Source organism: Anguilla anguilla, chromosome 8 (genome assembly GCF_013347855.1).
Source record: "Anguilla anguilla isolate fAngAng1 chromosome 8, fAngAng1.pri, whole genome shotgun sequence".
NCBI lineage: Eukaryota > Metazoa > Chordata > Actinopteri > Anguilliformes > Anguillidae > Anguilla > Anguilla anguilla.
This window is the reverse complement of record NC_049208.1, coordinates 7451772-7477152: the sequence shown is the minus strand read 5'-3', so window position 1 is coordinate 7477152 and position 25381 is coordinate 7451772. Positions and strand designations below refer to the sequence as shown.

Below are 25381 nucleotides of genomic sequence, written 5' to 3'. Positions count from 1 at the left end.
AAAGAATTGAGTCGCACGCCCGTTTCCCGTTGCTGCGTTTAACACATGACAAACATTTTTGTCGCACCGTGCCCCGAAGACACATTTCGATGAAATGTCGGTCGCGTATCTGACGCGGCGAGAACAAAGCACGGCGCGACGATCCGTCATTTTAACTATTCGTTTTTCCCAGTGCTCCGCCTCAACGTGCGCCCGGACGTGATTGGCTAGGCACGTCAAAAGGGCAGTTTGGAGTACCAATACACAGCAGCAGCAGCAGCAGCAGCAGCAGTGCATTATGGGGGATTACAGTACAGTCTGCCCTGCATATAATTATCTCGCAGGTAATGAGTCGAGTGTTTCAGCTCTCCATTTACAGACGCCTAATTCATATGCAATTACATTTAATCTCCCGGCACTCCTGCAGAGTGCAGATGGAAATAATCTTCATACATTCCTGCAGCTTAAACTGAAATCGACAAGCCATTCAACTTTTAGTATCTATGACAAAACTGATTGAAGAGGTACACATGTGGTTCACATTTTACACAGATATTTTTTAACTCGTGCAATAACGACATTTAAACCTGGCCAAAGGGAATGAAAACATTACTGGCCTTCTTTGTTTGCGGACATCTTCAGCAGCAATGACATTCACTTCAATGCTGATGAGACTTTTCCCCACAAAAAAAATCATAACATAATATCCTAATTAGAAATATATTTTAACTGATTAAAGGTAAGCATAAATATGTGGATATTTCACCTCTGAGTCTTGAGGGTCCTTTAAAACTCCATCACGTTGATCCAACAGGAATGCGAGAGCAAGACGCGAGGGTTTGGGACAGACACGGTCCTCATTTACAAACGTTTCGTTTCGTTTTGTTTATTGTTGTTATCACTACATCTATCACAATGGTGAAGAAATGTGCTCGATGAATGATTTACAGATGAGGCTGTTCAAATGCCATCTACAATGAATGTCATTTCAATTATGGTTAACTACAGGTCTGAGGTGGGGAGGGGGGAGGTGGTGGGGGCATTTTTAAAGGATGTTAAGCATTGTAATATGGTACATTTGAGACTTTGGACATCACAGTAACAAAAAAGACACAGTTTTCTTGATACAAAACATCGATAACATTTTTGGTTTAATTTTATTTAAAGTCATAACCATGTAGGGGAGATCTTTGAAAAAAAAAAAAAAAAAAAGGAGCTTTTCCTTTCCTACCCCGGTATCGGGAATACTTTCTGTGGCATCGTGACGAATCCCGTTAATGTTCAGGAGGAAAAATCCCAGTTTCACTCCTTTCTGAATGCTACGGTCTTTAGCCCGGGCCCTTCCACCCACGGAGGTTTTTAGAAGCAGGATGACTGCCACATTTATATACATTTATATCTCACTTCTCCGACTCCTCCATTGTTCTTTTTTTTGTCAGCCATTTTGTTCTCAACACATTTTTGTGCAACGCTGTAAGGAGAGCTCCATCTCGTAGTACAGATCCACATTCAGGAGAAAGGCAGAAACATCCTTCTGACAAACTTTGGATCGAGGACAGGACTGCACTATAGTCTCTTGGAAAACCATTGAAAAGTGTCTTTGGAATTCAAATCGATCGATAAAATATCAATAAGAACATCAAAATGTTTACATAGAAAGAGGAGATAATATATAAACTGGAACTGCTGTGACACTGTTTACATTTCTGGAGAGAAAACAAAACAAAAACCAAAACAAAACAAAAAAAAAAAAAACCTGTATCATCCTTTAAAAGACAAAGGGAATTTTACTTCACCATCTTAAGCAAGATTTTAACCTGTCAAGCAGTTTGCATTTCATGCTACTTGTTCATCTCAGAACAAGAACAAATAAAAGAAATACATTTTTGCATTTACTCATATTAATACATTTGCACATCATGCACATCCAACTACTCATATGTACAAACAGCTTTCTTATTTTCAGAAGTCCCCCATGTTCACACAAGCAATGTCTTCCATTGGAATGAACAATTGTTCACCTTACAAATCAAGATGGAGATTTGTAAAAAATAAAAAAAATAAAAAAACCCTTGATCACATTCACATTCTATAATTATCCACAGCAAAAAGAAAAGCATTCAGATAAAGCCATTTATGAATCCACCTTTACTTTGTGGAATTGCTGAATAAAGAAATAATAATGCAAGCTAAATAACCTTACAGCAAAATTATGTTGAGAGAATACTTAATAATTAATATAAGTTGATTTATTATAGATAATAAAACTTAAAAAACAACTGAAATGCCCAGAGTACTAAAAGAAGTTAAATGTCTCATCCAAAAAAGTATAGGAAAACGTACCTCCAAGCTGACAAAACCATTATACTTTACAAAACACATACATTTGTCCCATGTTTAAAGCAGCTTCTTTGTTTACATGAAGCAATGATGTACACCATTTTATGTTTTTTTTCTTTACTTTTAAGTTGTACTAACAGTTTCAAGTCATACAAATCTACTTTTATGTACACAATCAAGTACAAGTTTGGATTGTTTACGGTCAAACTCTTACGGACCAAACTGCTGTTCTAAAAAAAAAAAAAAAAAGTAATAAACAAGACACAGATTAAATGTCCTATTATTTATGAAAAATGCATCATAAAAACAAATTATATAAAGGGCAAGAGGGGAAAAAAACGAAATAAGTGCACTATAATCCAGGTGCAAGCAAGTACCTCGATAGCATTGCAATTCACAAATGAAATGAAGTACTAAAAAAGAGAACAAAGTTTTCCCTTCAAAGAACTGGGTGCAAGTTGGGGTGAAGGTATGAAGAAACAGCTATGCAGTAAAATGATCAGGGTTAAATCAACTCTTGCAGAGTACATATGGTCCCTACTGGACTCATGCTGTACGTACTCTGTTAAGAGTTGAATCAACACTGGACAGTTCGCCGTGTGGTGCTGATCACAAGTATACTCTGTCCCGGAAAGGAACACTGAACTTAGAGGACCAGCGCAAATATAACCGAAGGGGGATGTACATACTGTTCCAGCACCATTTTAAATTCGTTCAGTGGCAAAACCATATGGTCCTTTTGGGCAACATGAAAGAGAAAGCACACGTGTTGTGCATTCCTAAACACACACGTGCCCGCGTGCTTCTGGTACAATTTTACTTGTTTTGGTAAATATTTCATTTAATCCGTGTTTATGCTGCTTTGACAAACAAAAGATATTCTGTTATGACCTGAGAATTTACGTTACTGAATTACACCTTGTATAAGACAAATTCTCTTCAAATGTTCCAAAATATTTCTCCATACAGTACATGTAAGTTTTTTGAAAATCTATCTGAGGTGAAATTTGTGATCACAACATTGTTTTTTGGCTTGAAACAGGCTCCACAAGAGCTGTCTTTTTCATTATTCAGTACAGTACACAATAGCTTAATCAAGCATCTGCAACCATTCTGTCCATAACAAAAATCCTACCATGTCTAACTAGTATATCAATATGGGGAAAACGAAACAATCCTGAGTCAATCATTTGGTGCTGTGATTTTTTGGGTTACACAAACTTTGGAACTGCAGATAAAATTCTTCTTTATTTTATACAGCTTTCACTCCTACACAGTGAACATATCCATTCTAATACTTCTGAAATTGGCACCGAGGCCAGAGGCTGCCTTGGCCTTGATGTCCAACGACTTCCCAATGTTGTCAAGCTTCTGACTCAACTGGCCGCCCAATTTGTCCGAACACATTTCGGCGGGCAGCGAGAGACGACCCTCCGAGGTACCCCGCGTAGACGAGGTAACCGCCGGAGGGGTGGAGAGAGGAGAAGGAAGCGGGGCAGAGGGCGAGAGGAACGACGAAGCGCCCATGGAGGACGCTTGGAAAAGAACGCTGGGCCAGGACGCCATGGACGTGCAAGAAACATGTGGTCGGTTACCGATAGCAGACTGTGAGGTAGACGTGGTGGAGGAGCAGGCTGAACGAGGTAATAATCTAGTGTGCTCTTTGGCTTCTCTCATTGCTTGTCTTGCTGCTTTGTCCTTGTGTGGGCTCGACCGAGCGCGCTGGCTAACCGCTTTGTCCGCGCTAACGGTCAGATTCTGGGCCGCGCTGTTGTATCTGCCGCCGGTCGCCTTGCGAAGCTCAGCTTCCCGCAAGTCCGAGAAAGACTGTCCGAAGCAACAGGACCCCTTGTGACTCAACGCGGACTCCTTGTCAGTGAAGACCGCGCGACAATTTTCACAGGTAAACTCAGCCTTGCTTGATGAGTTGACGAGAGCATCTGGACAGTCTGTGGCTCTGGCACCCGCTTGCAATTCTTGGTCGGTGCCTTCAATAGAGAAGCCGGCAGTGTCCTCCTCTTTCGGTTGGACTCCGTCGCTTGGCGTGTTTAATGGCTCGGTGGGCACTGGTTTCTGCCGTTGTCTCTCTGGCGGCTTTTCCTGTTGCAGGGTGTCTGGGAGGGACTGCTGATACTGCTTGTACTGCTGAACCAGGGCAGCTGTCGAGAGACCGGCGATGGCCTGTGGCAAGCCGGGGCCATACGGGAACAGGTTCTCCAGTCCACAGAGAGGCTGGAAGGGTCCACCTTGAGCAAATCCGGGAAGCTGGGGAGGGAGGTATGGGACAAGCCCCGGGACAAAGTAAGGCAGGAACTGTCCCGCTAAGAAGGCTCCCGGATCCCCGGCGACAGTACCCAGAAGCCCTTGCGATTTGGCTCTTTTCGTCTGAGTCCTCTTTCCACTTTCCCCTTCCCTCCGTTTTTTCGAGTCAAAACGAGAGCCGTTTTTCTCCCTCTCCTCGTGGTGCTGTTTTGGCGGTGCAGACGTCTTTGGCTTGTCCAGGTTCTCCGTCTCAGCTTGATGGCTTGTTGATGGGGTGGAGGGAACAGAAGGTGGAGGGGTCGGGGTCTTGGTTTGAGTACAGCTGAGAGAGACAGCAGTTGTGGGGGTGACTGGAGAGGGGAAAGCATCACCAGGAGGACCTGTAGTGAAAAATAAAGCAACACAATGAAGAAATATCCAATATCATCATGTAATTATTACTGTAAATCCAATGGTTTACATTGACACTTGACTAAATGTCTATAAAGTGCTTTGAGACAACAAAGGCCTTAATGAAAAGTGCTACACGAATGTATTTACAACAGAAGATTATTAAGGATCAACATGTCAACAAAATGCTACTTTATGTGTTCCTTTATCCACACACAAACACACACACAAACACACACTGAACAGAGTTAAGTCTGACTGCAATATTTCACTGACCGATGTCAATGTGTAGCATGACTGAAATGCACTGATATGAGTCCATGCTTGCATGCGTGTATATTGATCTCAAAATTACTGTTCTGTTGAGGTCATGAAAACTCACCAGGCGTGTTTGGTGGAAAACTAGGAAGCTTTAAATGCCCATTTACACCAGACGAGAGGCCAGCGATTCCAGAGTAACTTGTTGGCCAGCCAAGACCAAGAAGTGCACCGGCATCGGTCATGGTTTGCTGCTGAGCTGCAGGACTGAGGGAATCCACTGTCCTCTTCTTGAAGCGTTCGAACTCCTGCTGTGCCATCAGCTGTCGAACGGTTGTTGCCGTGAGGTGATCCTTTTCCCGATCCACATGGCCCCGCAGTCTCTCTTGGAGTTTGTCAACGTGCAGCTGGGAGAAGATGTGCTCCCGTATGGGAAATGTGGTCGTGAACCTTGTGCCGCAGAGGGTGCATTCCGGCAGCAGTCCGTCTGGTGAGTCCTGGCTTCTCACAAATGGCTTTCCAACGGTTATTTTGAACTTCTTTTCTTTGGCACGAGCATTTTGAAACCAGACCTGTACGACCCGCTTAGCCAGTCCAATTTTGTCGCCGAGAGTCTCGCACTCATGCATGGTCGGGGTGCGGCAGTCGCTAAAGCAAGCCTTGAGAACCATAACTTGTTGGTTGCTCATCTGGGTCCTGGACCGCCTGTGGCCTGGTTTGTCTAAACCTAGCTTTCCGTGTTCCAGGGGGCCTCTGTAGGTGAAGGGGTGGGGAGAGCTCAGGTCTACTACGCTCAGGGTCTCACTCTGATCTGTACTGTCATCCAGGTCATCGCCTTGCATGCTGTAACTGAAATTAGCCGGGTTGATCTGAATGTCCCTGTGGGAGTCATAATTTTGAAAGGGATTTGCCTTGCCTTCACCTTGCTCACTTTGTCCCCTGTGACCTGTTGATGCGTCACTTGTGGCTGTGGTGACAGACGAGGTCTCGTCTAAATCTGCTTTAGTTAAGTCATAGGAGAGCTCTCCCGAATTGACACTCATCTCTTCAGTGTCCTCGTTTTTTTCGGCTTTTGAGCACGAAGAGCTCAGAAAGTACTTCAGATGTCCTTCAGAGTGTTTTGCAGGACTTGGTGATGGAGTTGTTAGCTCAAAATCAGGAAGTTCAGATTCACTAGTTTCCATCTTAGTGGACAGGTTCTCAAAGTCATTGTGCTTGTGTAGGATCTCCCCTCCATCAATGCCTGCCAGCATGGAACTTAAACACAAGCTAAAACCTGCCTCCTTAGCTTCATGCCAGTGTCTGGACCGAATATGGCTTTCAAGAGCTGATAGGGCCTTGAAGAGTGAACCACAGAAAGGACATTTTTTGTGAGATTGAACTGTACCCAGTGCTCGAAACTGCCCCTTCCGCTCCCTGGCACGAGTGTTCTGAAACCAAACCTGCACCACTCTTTTCTTCAGGCCCACCGTGTTGGCAATGTGTTCGAGCATTTTTCGAGTTGGGTTTGAGTCAAGGAGGTACTTGTCATACAGGATCTCCAGCTGCTCTGGAGCAATGGTGGTCCTTGGGCGTTTGTCCCTCTGCTGATCTTCGATGGTGTTTCCACAGTCCTTATCACTGGAGCTGTTTTCCTCTCGGTCGTCTAATTTACGCTTCAGAGAGGCAGAACAAGAACTAGGAGATGAGGAGTGGACCGAACTGTTCAGCACTGGCATTTGGGAGAATGTTCCAGAGAGTAACTGGCTTGTTATAAGCGGATTGCTCGGGTCAAAGATCATATATGGCATTTCCAAGGATCTCTCCAGGAACTGTGAGTGAAGAAACTGGTTTTGGGTAGCCAACAAATGCATGCGCTGGTGCTCCTGCCACAATTCTGCAGATGGGAAGATGATTTTACACTGGTCGCACTTGTAGTGAAGCATCTGAGGAAGCAAACTATTTGTCAGAGATGAGGAGGTGAGAGGGATATGACTGGATGTGGCTGCAGACTGCAACCTAGTCATTAGTTCCTGGGTTGTCTTCTGCCTGGCAGGTTGTGGAGTGAGCACTTGGGCTGCTCGTAGTTCTGGTATGTTATTTACCACTTGAGAGGAAGAATCTTCAGCTTGCTTTGGATTTTCAGAGGTTAACTTTGGCTTAGGGGAGGCCTTTCCAACACTGGATTGAGGTGAAGGTACTGAGGGAGAGCTTGAGTCAGAACATGCAACGCTTCCAAAGGTATTTTTAGATGAACCTGCATGATCCAGAAGCTTTGGTACATTTTGGTTGCTAGCATCCTTGTATTCCTTGTCTTGCCAGTCACTATCTCGTGCATCATCATCTTCAGCTTTGAAAGAATGGGCATTCCAACTGTCCTTTCTCTCACTGTCTTCAGCTGAACCAGTCTGACCTTCATAATTTTGTCTTGCCTTCTCACGGGCATTTTGAAACCAGACAATGATAACATGACTTGGCAGATTAAGAACAGAAGAGAGCTGATCTATTTCATAATCCTTAGGGTTGGCGTTAGTATCAAAAAAGTCCTGAAGGACCCTCATCTGATGGTCTGTGAAGTGCGTTCTGGAAGACCTATTATTCTTAGTGGGATCCGGTTTGTGAAAATCAATTCCATCAAACTGGGATTCCAGTTTCACGTCTTCCAGTGTTGTCACAGGTGGAATGCTGAAGTTGTAGGGGGATTCCTTGCAACGTTGTTTCTCTCTGAAGAGGGCATTGCGGAACCAGTGCTTGATAACCTTCTGACAAAGGCCGGACTTCTCCGCCAGCTCTTCGATTTTCTCCTCCCCAGGGTAGCTGTTAATTTTGAAGTTGTCACGGAGGATTTTCAGCTGTTCGTCAGTAATCCGAGTACGAGGTCGCTTGGACTCTGCCTGCTGGAGAGCTGCAGGGTCTGGCTCCTGCTGATGACAAGGCTGAGTAAGATCTAACAAAGGTGTAGTATCTGAAGAGGGGAGCTGTGGGGTAAGATGTGGAGGCAACCCAGCTTGCTGAGCCATCATTGACAGGAGAAACGGCAGGTCTACAGATGTGGGAAAGTGGATTTGTGGAGACAAAACAGGTGGAGGAGGGGGTGGGGGAGTTGGCGGTGGCTGAGGAGCCTTTGGTGGTACAGGGGTCTGTATTTTTCTAATGGTGGGGGAAGGCTCTGATGGAGGTTGGGGTGAGGGAGGGGGAGGTGGAAGAGTCGGTGTGGCTGGCGGCGATGGAGGAGTTGCAGGAGACAAGGGATTAATTGGATACAGTTTGTCATAGGCCTCTCTGTACTGCTGTGCGAACTTCTCAAGATCTCCATTTGGAAAGATCTGTTTATGCACGTGCTCCTGGTGGTTCTTCAGGATCAGAATGTTGGAGAAGAGTTTTCCGCACGTCCCACACTCAAGCTTGTCGGCGATGGCCTCTTTTTCCGCACACTCGTTTTTCCTCTGATTCCTCTGTCTGTTCTCAATGTACTGGATCACCAGCTCGAAGCCAAAGTTCTCCAGCAAAGCTCTGGCAGCATTCCCCCTCGCGCCCAGGATAACACGTGGTGGTAGGAAGGGAGGTTCCGGAACCTGCTTTTTGACATCTCCGCTATCATCAGCCGCGGCACCGCTGTGGTTTATCTTTTCGGGCTCCTCTTTGCTCTCTGGTTCCTTCGACTGCTCTTCGGCGTCCTCGGACACAGGAACGTCAGAGGCCGCCGTGTCGTTCCGCTCCACCTCTGGCTCTTTAGCCTGTTCCCGCTCTTTCTGCGGCGGCACCTCCGAGTCGCCGGCGGGCTTTTTGGTGGCCTGTCGCTGCAGCTGCTGAAACTGGCTCTGCTGAAGCCTGAGGTCCTCCAGCAACGTCTGAGTCATTCCGGGCAACCCTAAAACAGGGGACTGCGAAGCCAGCTCTGGGTTGAGCTTGACCTCGGCACCAGGCACATAAAACGGAAAGAGGAACTGGGGTTGTTGAAAGTGTAGCAGGACACTGGGAGACATCGGGAGGGGCGGCCAGAATGCAGGGCTTAGAAACTGAGACTGAAAGAAAGCAGCCTGCTGTGTCAGGTCGTGCTGCAACTGCAGCTGTCCTGGGGTCAGAGATGGCTGTGGAGGGAGAAGAGCAGAAATATTTTCAGAGGTTTGTTTTCGGTTAGTTTCTTTGGCTTTTGTCTGGTTATCTTTGGGTATTGCGGCAGGCAAGCTTGCAGAGTCCACTGTCTCCTGGCTAACTGTGACGGGCCTCTGAGGGAGTGTTGATCCGTGGTTTCCGTTTGAAACGCCACTTCCGGTTTCCATTTTAGAAGTTCTGGCTTTCGTCTGGTGAAGTACAGACCTCATGTGGATTTCAAGAGTTGAACTTTGGCTATAAGCAACGTTACAAATACTGCATTTGAATGGTTTGTTATCAAACCGGTTGCTGCTTTCTTGAAGGACCGGCGACGTGGTCTCATGCATAATCTTTTTCAGCTTGTGTAAATGTGAGACTGAATTGTAGTGAACCAAGAGAATGTTCTTCTGTGTGAAGGACTCCTTACACACGGTACACTTGTACGGACGCGCGGGATCCAAAAACTTCTCCACAAAAAAGTTTGTGCCTTTTTTCAGAGGAACGATTCGTTTAAATTCTGGGGTCGCCTCGTCCAGAGGGGAGCCGCTGTCACTTCTCGCCGGACTGTCCTTCCTTTCCTGGACCAGGTCCTTGTGTCGCCTGGGCTCGAACATCCTCTCTTCACTCTCAGCGCTGAGTTCGCTCGCAGGCGGGGTCCTGCAGAGACGCTCGATGTCGGCCTCGCTCAGCTCCGGATGGCCGCTCTCCAGGTGCTTCCTGAGCTCAAGGACCGTCGGGAAGTCGCAAAGGCACAGGGCGCAGACGACAGCGGCGCGGAGCTGAGAATGCGTCTGGAGCTCTCGCGTCTCCAGTCTGTAGGGGTCGCCCTGCTGCTTGTAACCATGGTGATTAGAGCCCAAGAGCTGCTGGTTCTGGAGACCACTTTGATCCTTCCACAACCAGGCCTGGTTCTTCTGGTCCTGGTTCCTCTTCCAGCTAGCTGCGTCTGAATGCGCCTTCAGCGGTTTCACTTCCAGAACATTCTGAAGCCCCTCTAATCCTCTGTTTTGAGCTTTGCCCTTCAAACCACGGGAACCTCCACCTGGAGTTGAACAGCAGGGGGGGGAAAAATGTTTATTTTAATTCTGAGTTACATACCTGGATGTTGAGGACTACACTGAATGTTTTAATGTTTTGTATGGAAATGCTAAATATAATTTGCTTATCAAGAATGATGCAACCATAACTCATAAATTTGCTTTTATTAGAATTCCTACATGAGCTACAGCAGAATGAAATAAATAAAAATGAAGATGCATGATGAAACATGCTTACCTTGGGGCTTAACTGGTTCTTTCTGTGTAACAGCTGAAGTGTCCATATGACACAGCAGCTTATCTTTTTCAGGCAGTTTTTCAGCCGTGTTTCTGGGCATTAGGATGTTGGTTTCTGAGACCTGAGAAAATATGAAGTTGTACGAAGATTACAACAAAGACTATACGTCAGCCAGAATTAAAAGTACTTCATGGAATTGTTACTTTTGACTCACAACTCTGGGGGAGTAGGGGTAAAGCGATTTCAAACGTGTGTATATATAACAATACCTCCGAGATACTTCAGGTCTTACTGAAGGGTTAAGCTCCCAGGATAAATTCTGTTTTTTCATTAACCAGTTATGAAGACTATAACATATACATAATGAGAAGAACAGCCCATTCAAGCCCATCATGGTTCATAAATTACCTACCAACAGTCTAGAGAGTATCCAGCACTCACTCAAACACCCCAAGGGTCTCTGCTTCTACAACATGACCTGGCAGGTTGCTCCATGCATTGACAACTCTCGCTGCAAAAGAGGCACTTCCTAATCTCAGTATGGAACTGACATTTAAATTCCACGAATAGGTGACCTTGTTGTCACGCTGACAGCATTCAAAGTGAAAACCTTTCATAGTTCAATCTGTTAATCCCTTTCGTGAATGGAAAAAAGCATAGTCTCCTTTCACTGAGCTTTGAATAGGTTAAGTGTCTTAAGCCCTTTCCTCCTGACCTTTACGTTCTGTGCCTTCCCTTCCGTGTAGTTTTCAAAAACTTCCCTTCCCTCTTGGGTGGTGCTCGGGAACTGCCCCCGACACTCTAAATGTGCTCTGACAAAGACACTGTGGCCCATCAACGTAACCTACTCTGATTAATACTCAATACCTCTAATTCATTTTCCAGCATTCTTTTGGCCCTTTTAACAGCAACAGGGCAACGCGCAGCTTCAAATTTGGCTCCCCACATTGTCTTATATTTTCAGTTCCCTCGTGCAGAACTTCTGCCAGTTGTGTTAGCCGAGGCACAATATCCGTTTCAGAGACCAGCCCCGTGACCGAATGACACCGCATTTCCTAAAAGTCGATGCCCAAAATTGGTAAAACAGTCGGTAAGAAGCACCGGCGTGCGCTCGTGCCTACCCCCGCGATCAGCTTCTCCACGCAGTCCGCGGCCACGCTGTGGAGGTGGGTCAGGTGGAGCTGCAGGTGGATCTTGCTGCTGAGGACGTCGTCGCACAGGGGGCAGCAGAGAGCCGACCGCACGGAATGCTGGGAAAGCATGTGCATCGCCAAGCGGCTCGCGTCCCCGGTGCTGTAACTGCACTGCGAGCACTGGTTGTCCTGTAAGGAAAGGAACGATAAAGTTAGGGTGAAAACATATCCCGCGTGCAAGTTATTTTATCGGGAAATTTAAAAGCAGTCAAAACGATAATTGGAATAGTAACGAAAGGCAGCAATGACGTCGACCGCTACAGTGACGACTGAATCAAAGCTAATGGCACGAGCAAATGGAGCCAAGTCACATCCCAAGGTCTGCCGACATCTTTTAAACGTTATTAACGAACGTATGATTTACACGGCTTTCTTATCAGGAGATTACGGGCGAACAAAGGGGGCGAGAGCCCGTTCAATCTCAGCCGCGGTTCTCATTAACATAAACACATACTCCCACTCGAGTGCTTCCAACTGCTACCCTTTAATGTAATCCACTCACATTAAAGGATTAAATGACCTGGGCCTCTATCGGTAGCACACGACACTCATATCCCTCGTTATATTTTTACATATTAAACCCGAATGCGATTACACGGCGAGATGGGGAGACACAGAGGACGGGAAGCTGAGGTTGGGCATCGCAGCAAAGCGGAGAGAAGCGCGCTCCGCTTCCTGTGACGGGGCGGCGAACGGAGGTCACCTGCTCGCCGCTCGCCGCCTCCTCCGCCGATTTCGGTCTCTTGGGCGTCGTGTCGTTTCCATTTTCCGGCAGCAGAGTCCGCTTTCCGAGAGCCGCGGTCCCAGGGGGGTCCCTGGACTGGGTATTAATTCCTGAAAGCGAGCACGGCGGTTCAAACACAAATACTCAATGTTTTCTCCAGCATGGAAAAAAAAAAAAAAAAAACTTAATTTACATTCTCGCCGTCCAAACACGATTATAAAGTGGCACCAACTGTGACTTCATATTTATAAACAGGGAGGTCAGAAAGTACAATATAAAGATAAAAAGATGAGTAATTTTTATTTTATTTTATATTCTCACCAGGTTTAGTCTTCTTGTGGACTTTAATATCCTTCTCAATCGGGTCATTTGTCGCTGCCTTGGCAGGCCCTCTGATCTTCTCATCCAGTTCCTCTGAAATTGAATAGATTTAAGGAGATCGGGTTACCTACAGTCATCCATGCAAAAACACATTAGCTCTATCAAGAGTCATCTTGATGGAGATAATGTGATCTGCGATATGACAGGGCTATCAGTTCTGTCTGTTGACACAACCCAAAGTTAACCTCGCGGAAAGCGTTTGGTCATGTCTGCAGTAAGGCCCTGACAAGACGACTTCACAAACGGCTCGCACAGCCAACTAAACGCTTTCCCAGGGATGTTGTTCACACCAGCTGGCTTTTCCTAAATACGTAGAGACCAGAAGAAACACAACATCCTTCAGAATGCAGAGAAATGCAGAGAAACAATTTGCACTGTACAGAGATACAGTAGGAGAAGAAATACGGTAGAAGAAGAAAAATAAGCACAGTTTATTTTGAACTTATTAGTTAAGTCACGCTTTCCAGACGGTTAGCGCTTCGACGGTCACGTGTCGGTGCAGATGCTAACGTCAGCTAGCCCCTCTGTGTAATACCTGCGCACATGTTAGCGGTGTCGCAGATGGATTAGCCTGCTCACGCTGTTAGCCGCAGCGCTGGAGCTCGCATGGCACTAATCCTGAAGCCTCTGTAGTAGCACCTCTGCGTCGGGGGCCTTTGTCTCACGCCGTCGCGTTTTAATGAATTACCACGACCGTCCTAACGCGATTCCCCGACACCCTAACGCCCTAACGTTGACTCGCTCTCCGCAGCCCGCTTCTGCCGCAGCACAAAGTTTTAAAAACTTTCGATTTCCGAGACCTAGTCTTTAAACAAGACCAGGTCAAAACCTAGTATATGGCTGGACTGGACCGAACCGGCCGACCAATGGTGTAACTTCATCACTCAGTCACTCAGTCAGTCACAGACATTCGCATTTGCGGTCCAGCCAAAAAAAGCTTCACAAGAAGTAAAAAAAAAAATAATAAACACAAATTTAAGTAAGGGAAAAAGACAGCAACGGGGAGTAGAAGCACCACTGAAAACAATTCCATGAGCCCCCAGTCAAAAAAACAAAAACTGACCATTACTTGGTGAAAGGTGGAACACAGTTACTTAACATCACACAAGAGTTTATTCATTGAAAATTGGATTCGTTGAGCACAGGCACACACGGAATTTAAGCACGACACATGTTAGTGCTCATAACAAGAGCCAACAGCCATTGTTTTGCATAAGCAGACGCTATTTTGATGTCCAAAACTAGCCTGAGGTAACCTTTTTTTTCTGCTTTCCTCTCACATTTTCTCTTCTGTTCATTTTCTCTTTTATCTTGGAGAATCTGAACTGTGTTCTGTTAGCTGGCCCGACTGAGTCATCACCCCTCCCAGTTGATAATGAAAATTAAAGGTGCCAGCTGAGGTACATGGTATAGCAATCCACTGGAAGCATTAAGAAACCATCGAGTGTCAGGAAATTAGGTTTATTACTAATAGGGTATTTAAAGGGGCAAATCATCGTCATTATTTTCTATTCACTATTATTATTGAGTGTGTGTGTGTGTGTGTGTGTGTGTGCATGTGCATGTATGTGTGTGTTTGCGCATGTGAATGTATGTGTTTTAGTGTGTGAGTGCGTGTGTGTGTCTGCACGTGTAGTGGTTGAAGGAGGTAGTACAGATTTCCAGAGAAAGTAAAATTCCCAGACGTGCTTTCCCAATACATCACCACAGTGTCTGCTCTTTGCTCGACCCCGGGTGAAGTCACAAGTAATCATAGTCAAGAAGAGAGAGAGAGAGAGAGAGAAAAAGAGAGAGAGAAAGAAAAATGAAAGAAAAAGTCTGTGCTCTGATTGGGGCAGATAGACTATGCGGTAGGCTTTCTCCCATCAAGAAGCACCAGGGACAGGAATTTGCAGCTCTCTGCCAAACCACAAACAAACAGTCCTGACCCCTGGAGGTCGGAGGTCAAACTGTCCTGTCTGCGTTGATTTTCTCAGCCTACCACTAGGCCTTTTTATCTGAACGGGCACACGGTCAGCGGGTAAACAGTGGTCCGAGTGCTGTTTTCAGTCCGGAGAGTGAAGACAAAGACACTTTTTGTTGCTGGAAAAAAAAAAAAATTCTTGGGCCAAATAAAAGCTTCAGCGAAGATGTAACAAAATGTGCACCCAATCTTGAAGAGTGCAGAAAATACTGGTTATGTGCAAAGTACAAAATTAAATGTACCAGGCTTATCAGACATGACCCTTGGGGACAGTGAATGCGTCATCTTATTATGAATTCCCAGTACAATAGAGCCATTCGGAACTATCATAATAATCATTCACTCCAATTGAGTAATTATTGCATGTAATTAACTCCTAATTATTGCATGTAATTAACTCCTTAGTTGCTAGATGCCTTACTGTTCAACAAGCACCCCAGCTAACTGTACCAGGTGGATTGAAGACACTGTGCACTTTTTGTGACAAGCTAAATTTTGATATACCCTCAAAGGTTCTGTACAAATGCCCCCCCTCCCCCCTTTAGAGTACAAATTCCACTCAATAAGGAAGAAAAGGAAGACTAGAGCAGTAAAGTCAAAGTAAGGCAGCGTGAACAACCTCCCCTCCTCCGTTTAATTTTGTTTTTTTGTTTTTTTACTTTTTGTCAGGATTTGATATTTATCCTTGATCACTACGCTATAGGATATGGACTCTTGCCTTTGCCTCTGACCCAAATGGCCATCACTGTCAATATTTCCCCAGATCTGTACTCACACACAGTAAAATGCTCAGTGTTTAATTAATTCTTACAGTGTACACGTGGCTCCGATTGGACTCATATAAACTGCTAAAGACCTGAATTAACACCGGACATTTTACTGTGTGCGGAGATGAGGGCATGGCTGAGGTAGGGTGGACTGAACAGGGTGGAGGGGGTGGGGTTTGGATGAGGAGTGTGGGGAGGGGGTGGGGTTTGGATGAGGGGTGTGGGGAGGGGTGGGGTTTGGGTGGTGGGTACGGTGACTCCCAAGAGTAAATATTTTCATAATTTTATTTTTAATGCACTGTAAGCGGGTGTCTAATATTTATGTTCATTTTTGTACGTCTAAATACCCACTGCAAACAGAGGCCTTTTGGTTGAATTGAATTAAATCAACAAAACAAATAAAAACTTAAAAGTAAACTATGGCCAAAACTTTACCACACAGTGAGAAGTCAGGTAAGACTTTTATGCACTGACCATTTTGTTTCTGAATGTTTCTGTCAAAGCTCTGTATTGTCATGCAGATTTAATGTACCGAATAATTTCTCCACGCCAAGTCCTGGGAGTCATCTTCTTCTAAAACTGTTTCCCAGGGCAATTTTCAATTTACAGTCCAAACTTAAAAGAACCTTTGAAACTCTATCCGTCTCTGCAGTCAGTTAAAAGGCCAGGTCAAATACCTTAATGATAGCACCCTCTGTAGACCTGTCGAGTTCCCTCCCTCTCAACTCCCCCCTCCCTGTCTTTGTGTAAAAAAAAAAAAAAAAAATTCAGTGCCTTTAACAAGCATTCAGATCTCTTCCAGATGCCGTTAGTGTACCGTGTCTAAAATACTAAACATCGAACCATGGCTGTAGGCCACACTTTCTCACAACCACTAATTCAGGGACTTGCAAACTCCTAACCAGAAAATGTCATGGAAACGTCCATGAATCACTGTGTAAGCATATATTACACTCGCAAATACATAATTATGAGTTGGTTTTTTTTTTTTTTTTTTTTTGAAAGGTTGACATGTTTCTTTTCCACTTGAAATGAAAAGGCAAAAATGATCACAGTCCTATCGCCGGGAAAATCGAACCAAGTGATCTTGAACTGAAATCGATTGGTCATATTACTCATTGTGTGACAGAAGATTTCAAATAAATCGAACTGAATAACAAAGGGCGCCAGTTGAAATTAATCGGCTTTTATTTAATCCTGTGATTTATTTAATATTCTTTTTCGTTTTTTTTTCCTAAACGGAGATGACCGCACATTCAAAAATGGCTATTTGGGCAGCTTTTCAGTTTGTTTGATGGGCTGTGTTGAGTGCAGTGTTGAATGTTGAGGCGTGTTCCACCGGCAGGGTTTGGGATAACCACAAAGACTCACGTACTCATTTGAACAACTGACAGAGAAGGCAGCGTGACCAGACATCATTATTACGTGACGGAAAATCACAGGCTTCCAGGTAAAAACGCTTGTATCAGCATTGTCAGGTCCCTGCTTTGTTCTCACTACTTATTATATCCCTGGTTCCTGAACAAACCGTTCCTTGTTATTTCGCATTCCTTGCCAAGTACCATCTGTGCTCCTTTAATTTGTTTTTTGGACGACACGTCAAAACTAAGAACTTATCATCGTTAACATCTCGTGAACAAACATCATGAGGATTATGATGCAACTTCTGCACACACAGAAAGTCCCACTGTTATGAATTCTGTTCCCTCTGTGCAAGAATTAGAGGAAGTTCTCATTTAATGACTTTAATGAAAGGGTTACAAGGTACATCTTGGCTGATTCAAAAACAGGAAAAGTGTTGAATGAATTGCGTCGGTTGAATGATGAAATTTGACTGAATTATTTTAAGAACCAGCCATATTAGGCAAATTCATTTTCCATGTGATTGTTTTGTTCGAGTAAAGGTACTCACTGAGGGGTTTACTCAAAAGATACACAGACCATTTTTCAGTATCAAAAACGGTGCCCTTTAAAATGAAATATATACATAAAGATTCCTGAAACCATAACCGCAGCACAACTCACACCACATGTGTGACTCTTTGAGGGGCAATAATATCATCCAGTTAAATATCTCATCTTATTTTGTACTCCAAAACCATTCTTATTTTTCCCCCTCTGTAATCATTTTTATTATTCTATGACCTATATATATATATATATATATATATATATATATATATATATATGTGTGTATATATATATACAAGCTATTCACTGGTGATGTTAAACAGCTGCCTGGATACCCATTTCATCTGCATGGGTTCAGACTGGATTCAAATCTCACGTGTAATGCACGTCACAGAGACCGCCCATGCAGACCGAACCTTATTTTCAGATCTGACTGCGGTCTGGAAAAAAAGAAAAAAAAAGGCAGCCGGAGCAAACGGTCATTCCGGAACGTTCAAAAGGCGCACATTCCATCCCCTGCTGAAAATTCCAGCTTAAACCAGCCTAAGCTGGTCCAGCTGGTTTAAGTTGTTCTTTTCTTACGTTTTTAGCTGGACAACCGGCTGTTTACCAGCTGGCAGGCTTGTATGGTCAGCCAGTACACCAGTCGACCATTAGTTTAACCAGCTTTTCCGGTCACAAACCAGCTTTGACCAGCCACAGAGCAGCTAGAAGTGTTGGAAAAAAAACAGCTTAGATTATCTTAAACCGGCATAGAATCCCAGCTGGTCTTAGCTGGAATTTTCAGCAGGGATCCCATTATGCGCAGTTACAAGACCGGGGCCTCCATGATGAGCAGCTCTGGTGAGCAGAAGCTAATGAATCTGGCGGTTGTGGTTTTGTTTGCCTGGTCAGCTCCGCCCCGACAGAGCCGCCGAAATCGCCGAGCCTCGCCCCACAGCTAGCCACGATTAGCACACGAGCGCAACAGACTACAGCCCGTTCTCAGTTCCTCTGTTCCTGCACCGCTCCGTTGAATATTTTCATCGCCGTGCCAAGCCATGTTCCATATGTACATACTGTACTATATATTTTCCAACAAATAACAAAAACTTAAAAAAAAATTTTTTTTATAGTAGTGTGAGACAGTGCCTTCGTTCGTGTGTATGTGTGTGATTAGGTACAATGGCAGGAAGGCAGGAAAAAAAAAATGTTCTTTTTTGACATGACACAACGTGACCTTTCCATGCCCCATTTTCTGCAGACCTGACCTCCACTGTCAGTTTATTATTTTTTTTAAAAGTGACCCACTTCCTCTGTCTCCAGAAGGAACAGATGTCAGAACCACAGGACAGAGAAGAGAAATGTGAGACTCGCATTCATCTGCAAACTGAGTATAATAACAGTATCGCTCTTATTCCAGCCTCAACAGAATTTCCTGTTCTCCTTTTCTGTACAATAAGCCTGTTATTGTACAGGACTTTAACTTAAACGACAACATTTTTCAGGAGAAAACAAGAGTTATGACAAAAACGTATCTGCATTAAAAATGTAGATTCCTACACGTTCGTCGTCAGGTGTGCCATGGGGTCAGGGTTTGTGGAGAAAACTTCACGACTTCGCTGTTCATACTAAAACCCGCTTATTACATGTCATTCTAGCGAGGAAAACTCCAGACACTCCAGGATAGCATCTTATTTGTTCACATTTCAGAACCAGTGATCTTCTGATAAGTCACTGAGGTTGGTGTGCAGAACACCTTCGAAGGTACGATGTGCTGCGATTGTTCACCTAGCGAGCTGTAACATGTCCTGTGCGCCTGAATGCTGCCGCAGCACACTCGGAGAGGTAAGAGCAGGTGTTGCCCGTGATAATGACTTGGCATGTGTGGGTCCTTTGTACCTTCAGCTTATTAGCAAGTTTCCTGTGAAAATGAGACGATTCAAGAGAATTGTTTTTTTTATGGGATCGAGCTGTAACTACGCACAGCTTCGTAACAACTCATCTTCACAAACGATGGCATTTATTTATTTTTTTATTCGTTTTGGTATTTCCGTGACATTTTAAAGCAGAATCTTAGCTGGAGCCACAGTCGCCATTCATTTTGAATACTGGGCCTTTGAAGGTTTGTTGATGGAATAGTCCAATCTGGAAAAGAACGGTCTCTTTTATTGGGTGAAAAAGACATTTCTCCAGGTGAAGAGAGAGACTAGGTGAACCATTCCATTTGCCATACCATCTTCGTAAGGGGGAAAGAAGCCAGTAATAGTGAATAATACTTGATTGCTTTATACAGTCGCTTTCATCTTGAGGTCCTAAACTGATTAGCAGAACAGGATGAATTCAGCGTCGAGTGCTCTTCCAGTCGGGCTCATCAGCAAATGGACCTCGCTTGTTTGGGGAGCTCAGAGATTGATTAAACCTGCACCTGTGACCCTAGCCTTACCTGCTACCTGAAGACCATACAAAAGTAGCCAAAGTAGATCCATCGAGACTGAGGAAATGATTTAATATCCCAAATGCTGCCATTTAATGGGGGGGTGGCAGCCGCACAAGAAATTATCACTGATACGCAGACCCAAATAACTCTGAAAGGAACAAGGCAGGGATTTGTTAACGTTTCGTTCCTCGAACCAGAAACCTTCCCTGGGTCCAGTTTTACCCAGAGTCAATCACCACACATGACTTTTAAACAGTGAGCAATTATATATCCCGCAGACTTTTTCATTGATTCATTACACATTTATTGATTTCTGAGTAAATGTGAGATTTATGTCATGATAGAGTAGATGCAGGTGTTAAAAATGGCTTTGAAAAGCCGCACACAATTCTGCAATTTGCAGGACTAACATTTTTTGACTATTACTTGGTTCCGTTAAGATAGAGCATTCAAGCACGAAAATGTCCTCTGCGCTCATAACTGGCGTTCCTAAAACAAATAGGAAACAACAACACAATTACGCAAAACGAGAAATCAGGCATTGAAAAAACCTGCCGCCCAAAACAATTTTAACTTCCACCCCTAGTATTCACATCTCTGCAGTTTCTCGGGTGTCACGGAATGACTGACGTCTTCATCCCAACAGCGTCTTTTTCTTTTTTTCTCCAAGATCAAAGGCAGCCGTATGCAAATGCGCACGTTGGATTCCCCCCCCCCACCCCCCACCCCCCACCCCCGGCGATGGTCTGATCACAGAACCAGAATAATTATCTCCGTATTATGACAGGAGCAATTACACAGAGGAGCGCAACGCCATTATCTCCAATTGGAAAAGAAATGATTATGCTAATGGGGCGGCGCGTGACAGGTGGCGGGCGGGGTGTCATGGCCGACGGCCGCGGGCCCATCTCCGCTAACGGCTCTCCTCCTCGCGCGCGCGCGCGTCTCGGAACAATGGGAATAATCACTCCCGGCTCGCGCGCAATTAGCCGCCGCAGCCGCCGCCGCCGCGACGATTTACCGCCTCCTCAACGCATCAAAAGACGACGGAACACGGAGGTGTTGTTTAAAAAAATATATAAAAATAAATAAAAGGCTATGTCGTAGATTTGCGCTGACGTCTCGAACGAAACCTCTTACATTCCGCCCACTGAGAAGAACCGTAAAAAGCTACGCCGGTGTCATTTATTTGCACATTACCGACACGCTTCGACGAGCCCCATCAAGAGGTTAATGAGGGACTGGGAATGCATCCGCGTTTTATCTCTCTGCTATTGTCTGCCTCCCGCGAGCAACCCGTCTCACGATGGTGTAATATTTTGCAAAATCTTGTAGAGGGCCACATGCATTTCCAGCAGGACAAGCAGTGTCACACTCTAAAATGCATCTCATTACGTTAAAAGCAGGGAGAAGGCGCTGAGGCCAAAGGTCACACGTTTTATATTCATTCATTTAAACTGGAATTGCCCGTTGCTAATAACTAATCTAAGTTGTGATACCTCCTCTCTGTAAATGGTTTTGGGTCCTCTGAGCAAAAAAGTGTTATAAAATAATCATTTTTTATTCATCACTGTTCATAGACTTTATTGAAATGTGCTTTTATGCAATATAAAGACAAAAAAAAAATGTTGAGGTTGAATAGAATTGCACACCGTCTTGTGAACGGATTTGTCCAACCATGTTTGAACACAGTCTGGAACATCAATCCATTGGTCTGTATATCCTGGAATACCCTCCTCCTTTGATATGAAGGCAGATTCCTCTCTCGGGTTCTCCAAAATCATATCATTTTAAAATGTAGAATCGCGCTCCATAGATAGGCACATGCACACACTATTATGTAAGCACCCACCTGAAGAAAAATAATCCAGGGGAATGTTTCCTTTTTTGCAATGATTGCTATATTAGCCCATTGTCAGTGAGAGAGTGAGTAGTAGATCCAACAATGCATTATCATGTCATTTTCGTTGAGGCTATCAAGCTGTTCCTGGGATGTCTATTAACAAATATGAACGCAGTTATAACATGCGCATACACAATGAAAACAGCACACAGTAGTATAGAATGGTAGGGGGGGGGGGGTAAGAGCAGGTAACGATAATTTTGCACCGAGGTAACCTCGGCGAACGGTGAGATAACGGCAGCTGCACATCCGAAAAAGCGCCTGCCGGCCCGGCCTCTTGTTTCCCGCCCACTCACCGCTAACGAAGACGTGCGTAAGCGCTCCAGAATTTCCCTACAAACAGAGCGCGCGCGGGTTTTTTTTTTTTCTCTCGTCGAGAAATGCCAGTTTTTTTTTTTTTTTTTAAGCGAGAAGCCGGCTTCGTTCGCAAACGAGTGAAGAACATTCATAAACGGCGCGGTGGTCATAATTCCTTCCATAAAGACAAATCAAACTGTAACTGCAAAATGTAGATGATACATTCATGTGCGTGTGTGTGGGGGGGGGGGGGGGGGTGTGGGGGTGTGGTCAAATGAAGGGGGAAGCATACTTCAAAACCAAAAATTTTAATTAAAGTGAGCGTTATTCCACATTAAACAACAGGGAGTGTCACCCCTAAAATTTGATGCGATGACCAGACAATTACCTTGCACTGGCAATCTATATAACCCCCCTACCCAAATGCCAAATGTATGTTGCACTAATACGATGTATTAATAGAGTACACATACATAGAATGAACCCGTTTCTTCGTGCGATACGTTTGATGAGATGAACAGAGCCGTACCTGCTGTTTAACAGGAAAAAGTAAATTTGCATTTCAAACATGTTGTTTTCTGATTTCACAATAATATGCAACTAAGTGAATTATATTTATACATATCTCTATATGCCTGTAATCTTACTTTTATTATTACGTTTTAACTGTGCTGCAGCTAATGCACTACACCTGACTCCAAACACCAACAACCATACTTGATCTAAACTGATGTTAATTTGTAAAATATCGAAAGATTGCACAGTTGACAATTGCTTAAAAAGATTCACATCTGGTGCATTTTAGTGATTACCAATCTGTTCAGAACCTCCATCTTTTCACAAGAGGTGAAAAGCAAGCTGCATCTCCCCCAACCATAAAGGCACACGTGCGTGCGGGAGATCTAAATGCGCGGTGACAAATATAAACGCCGCACACCCGCCCCCTCCTCTCCCCCCACCCCCCCTTCCCCCACGTGTAAAATCAGCCTAGATTAATGCCGTGTGTGTGTGTGTGTGTGTGTGTGTGTGTGCCGGAGATTGCGGAGGGAAATATCGTCTCCGGCAGCACCGAAGAAAGCAGCGCTCGCATCAGCTGGGAGCCCTCAGGGGCTGAGCGTTAGCAGCGCTGAGCGTTAGCCGCGCTGAGCGTTAGCAGCGCTGAGCATTAGCAGCGCTGAGCGTTAGCCACGCTGAGCGTTAGCCGCGCTGAGCGTTAGCAGCGCTGAGCGTTAGCAGCGCTGAGCGTTAGCCGCGCTGAGCGTTAGCAGCGCTGAGCATTAGCAGCGCTGAGCGTTAGCCGCGCTGAGCGTTAGCCGCGCTGAGCGTTAGCAGCGCTGAGCGTCAGCAGCGCTGAGCGTTAGCCGCGCAGAGCGTTAGCAGCGCTGAGCGTTAGCCGCGCCGAGCGTTAACAGCGCCGAGCGTTAGCAGCTCGCTCGCTCGCAGAAAGCCCCCTTCGGATGCCGGTATTTGTTTAAGTGGGAGAAATCCCGCCGAGCCACTTCTATTAATTTACATGCATCAACAGAATTCAAATGAAGCAACAGCCTAGAGCCAATGTCCTACACAGCCTGAAGGTCCCCATTAAAAGCATATCATGTAGGCTACATGCACAGACATATGACAAAACCACCACTGTGATTTTTTAAAATGATTTATTTCCTGCTAATTTTTCTTCCCTGGCTTCTTTAATTCGAATGTTTCTCTATTTAGTACATCGTCCACTTAGCTAGTACTTAGTACCATCACACAAATTATCTCTACTGATTAAGAGTCCCCATACTAGAAACCAGAGAGCGAAACAGACAACTAACTGCACAAGCCTCCACTGGATTCAAACTGACCTGAAATGAACTGCATCCTTCATTAAAATGTCCTCTACAGCACTCGTCCTCAGGGACGTACGAGCGAGCGCTCATCCCTCTCACTGGTCCTTTTGTGAAACTGGCCAAATCAGCAACGCTTTCCTCCCCTAAAGCTTCAGACTCTGCTCGACAATAGATAATCAGTAACTCTGATCGATTCTGAACGCTTGTATATTTTAAGCGGCACAGGGAGAGAGAAAAAATGAGCAGAGAAATGTAATAATTTAAAACCTCCAAAAAAAAAATATTTTTATGAAATAAATAAATAAACGAGGCTCGCCCAAATCTTGAAAATGACAGTACGAAATTAGAAGGCCAATTAAAAAGGTGATCTCTTTCCGACGAAACACTGATGTAACCGCATCAGTGAATTAAGTGAGAACGAATGTGAGGTACAGTCACCACGGAGTGGGTGTGGCCTAAACACAAAGGCACACAATGAAAGGACTGGACGGGGGGGTATGGGGGGGGGGGGAGAGTGTCTGATTCAGACAGCCTGGCAGCCCGCATCACACGGCCGAGCGGAGAGACGAGTTCACCTTTCAGACAAAGGAGAGCGGCGAGCGCGCTCGCCAGCGGCAGGGCTGATTTGCGTCCGGCGCGGCGGCCCGGACCGTAATGGGGCGTGTCAGTTAGGCCGCCGCGGCCAAAGAACAAACACGTCAGTGGATTGTCTTGTCTTCTCTATAAATACACTGATTTGGTTTAACAAGGAACAGGTATATATATATATATATATATATATATATATAATCTAGTTAGGTCATTGCTAGCTTGTAGCAGCATGTAGCTACATCCTACACATCGTCTCATCCCATATACCAGGGGGTTTTTAACCTTTTCTGATCCAGGAGACCCCACACCCCCCAGGCTCAAAGGCAACCAGCGGACCCCCCATCATATGGTAGCAGGGGTTATATATTTTTGAAAAAATTAATATATTGAAATATTTTCATACAGTCACTCCATATCAATTCTGGTCTGGTACAGGTACCCCCTACAGTACCTTCATAGGCCCCCAGGGGTCTTGCTGACCCCCTGCTGAAAACCCAGGCCGTATACAACCGGAAACTGGCTGAACCTCGTCTGACCAAGCGCACTTCCTGCAGGGATTAGTGTTCACCGTAGCATCTCACCGGCATGCAAACTGCAATCTGAAATCCATACAAACCCCCATCAAGGACAAGGAAGAGGAACAGACGGGTGGCGACCAGGGAGAAAGCGAAGGAGAGGGATAAAAGATCAACCGGAAGAGGGAAAACAGCGCAGAGAGAGAGAGAGACGGAAGTCTGCGGAAAGCCCTCTGGAAACTCGCTCGACGCCAACTGACGCCAACCGACGACGCCCGACGGCGACTCGGAAATCCATCGGCGCCGCCAGAGT

At 45.1% G+C, this 25381-nt stretch overlaps 1 protein-coding gene across 2 annotated transcripts in view; it reads right to left on the bottom strand.

Moving 5' to 3' along the window:
• Positions 1-836: 836 nt before the first annotated feature.
• LOC118233910 (zinc finger homeobox protein 4-like) overlaps positions 837-25381 on the bottom strand; it is a 54352-nt gene continuing 29807 nt past the window's right edge. For both annotated transcript variants that reach the window (XM_035430010.1, XM_035430011.1), the window contains exons 5-10: positions 12817-12909; positions 12475-12605; positions 11700-11900; positions 10579-10699; positions 5354-10345; positions 837-4961 (exon numbers count right to left, since the gene is read on the bottom strand). In XM_035430010.1, the coding sequence (XP_035285901.1) occupies positions 3589-4961; positions 5354-10345; positions 10579-10699; positions 11700-11900; positions 12475-12605; positions 12817-12909 (6911 nt within the window). In that variant the 3' untranslated portion in view covers positions 837-3588. The remainder of the gene's footprint in view (positions 4962-5353; positions 10346-10578; positions 10700-11699; positions 11901-12474; positions 12606-12816; positions 12910-25381) is intronic.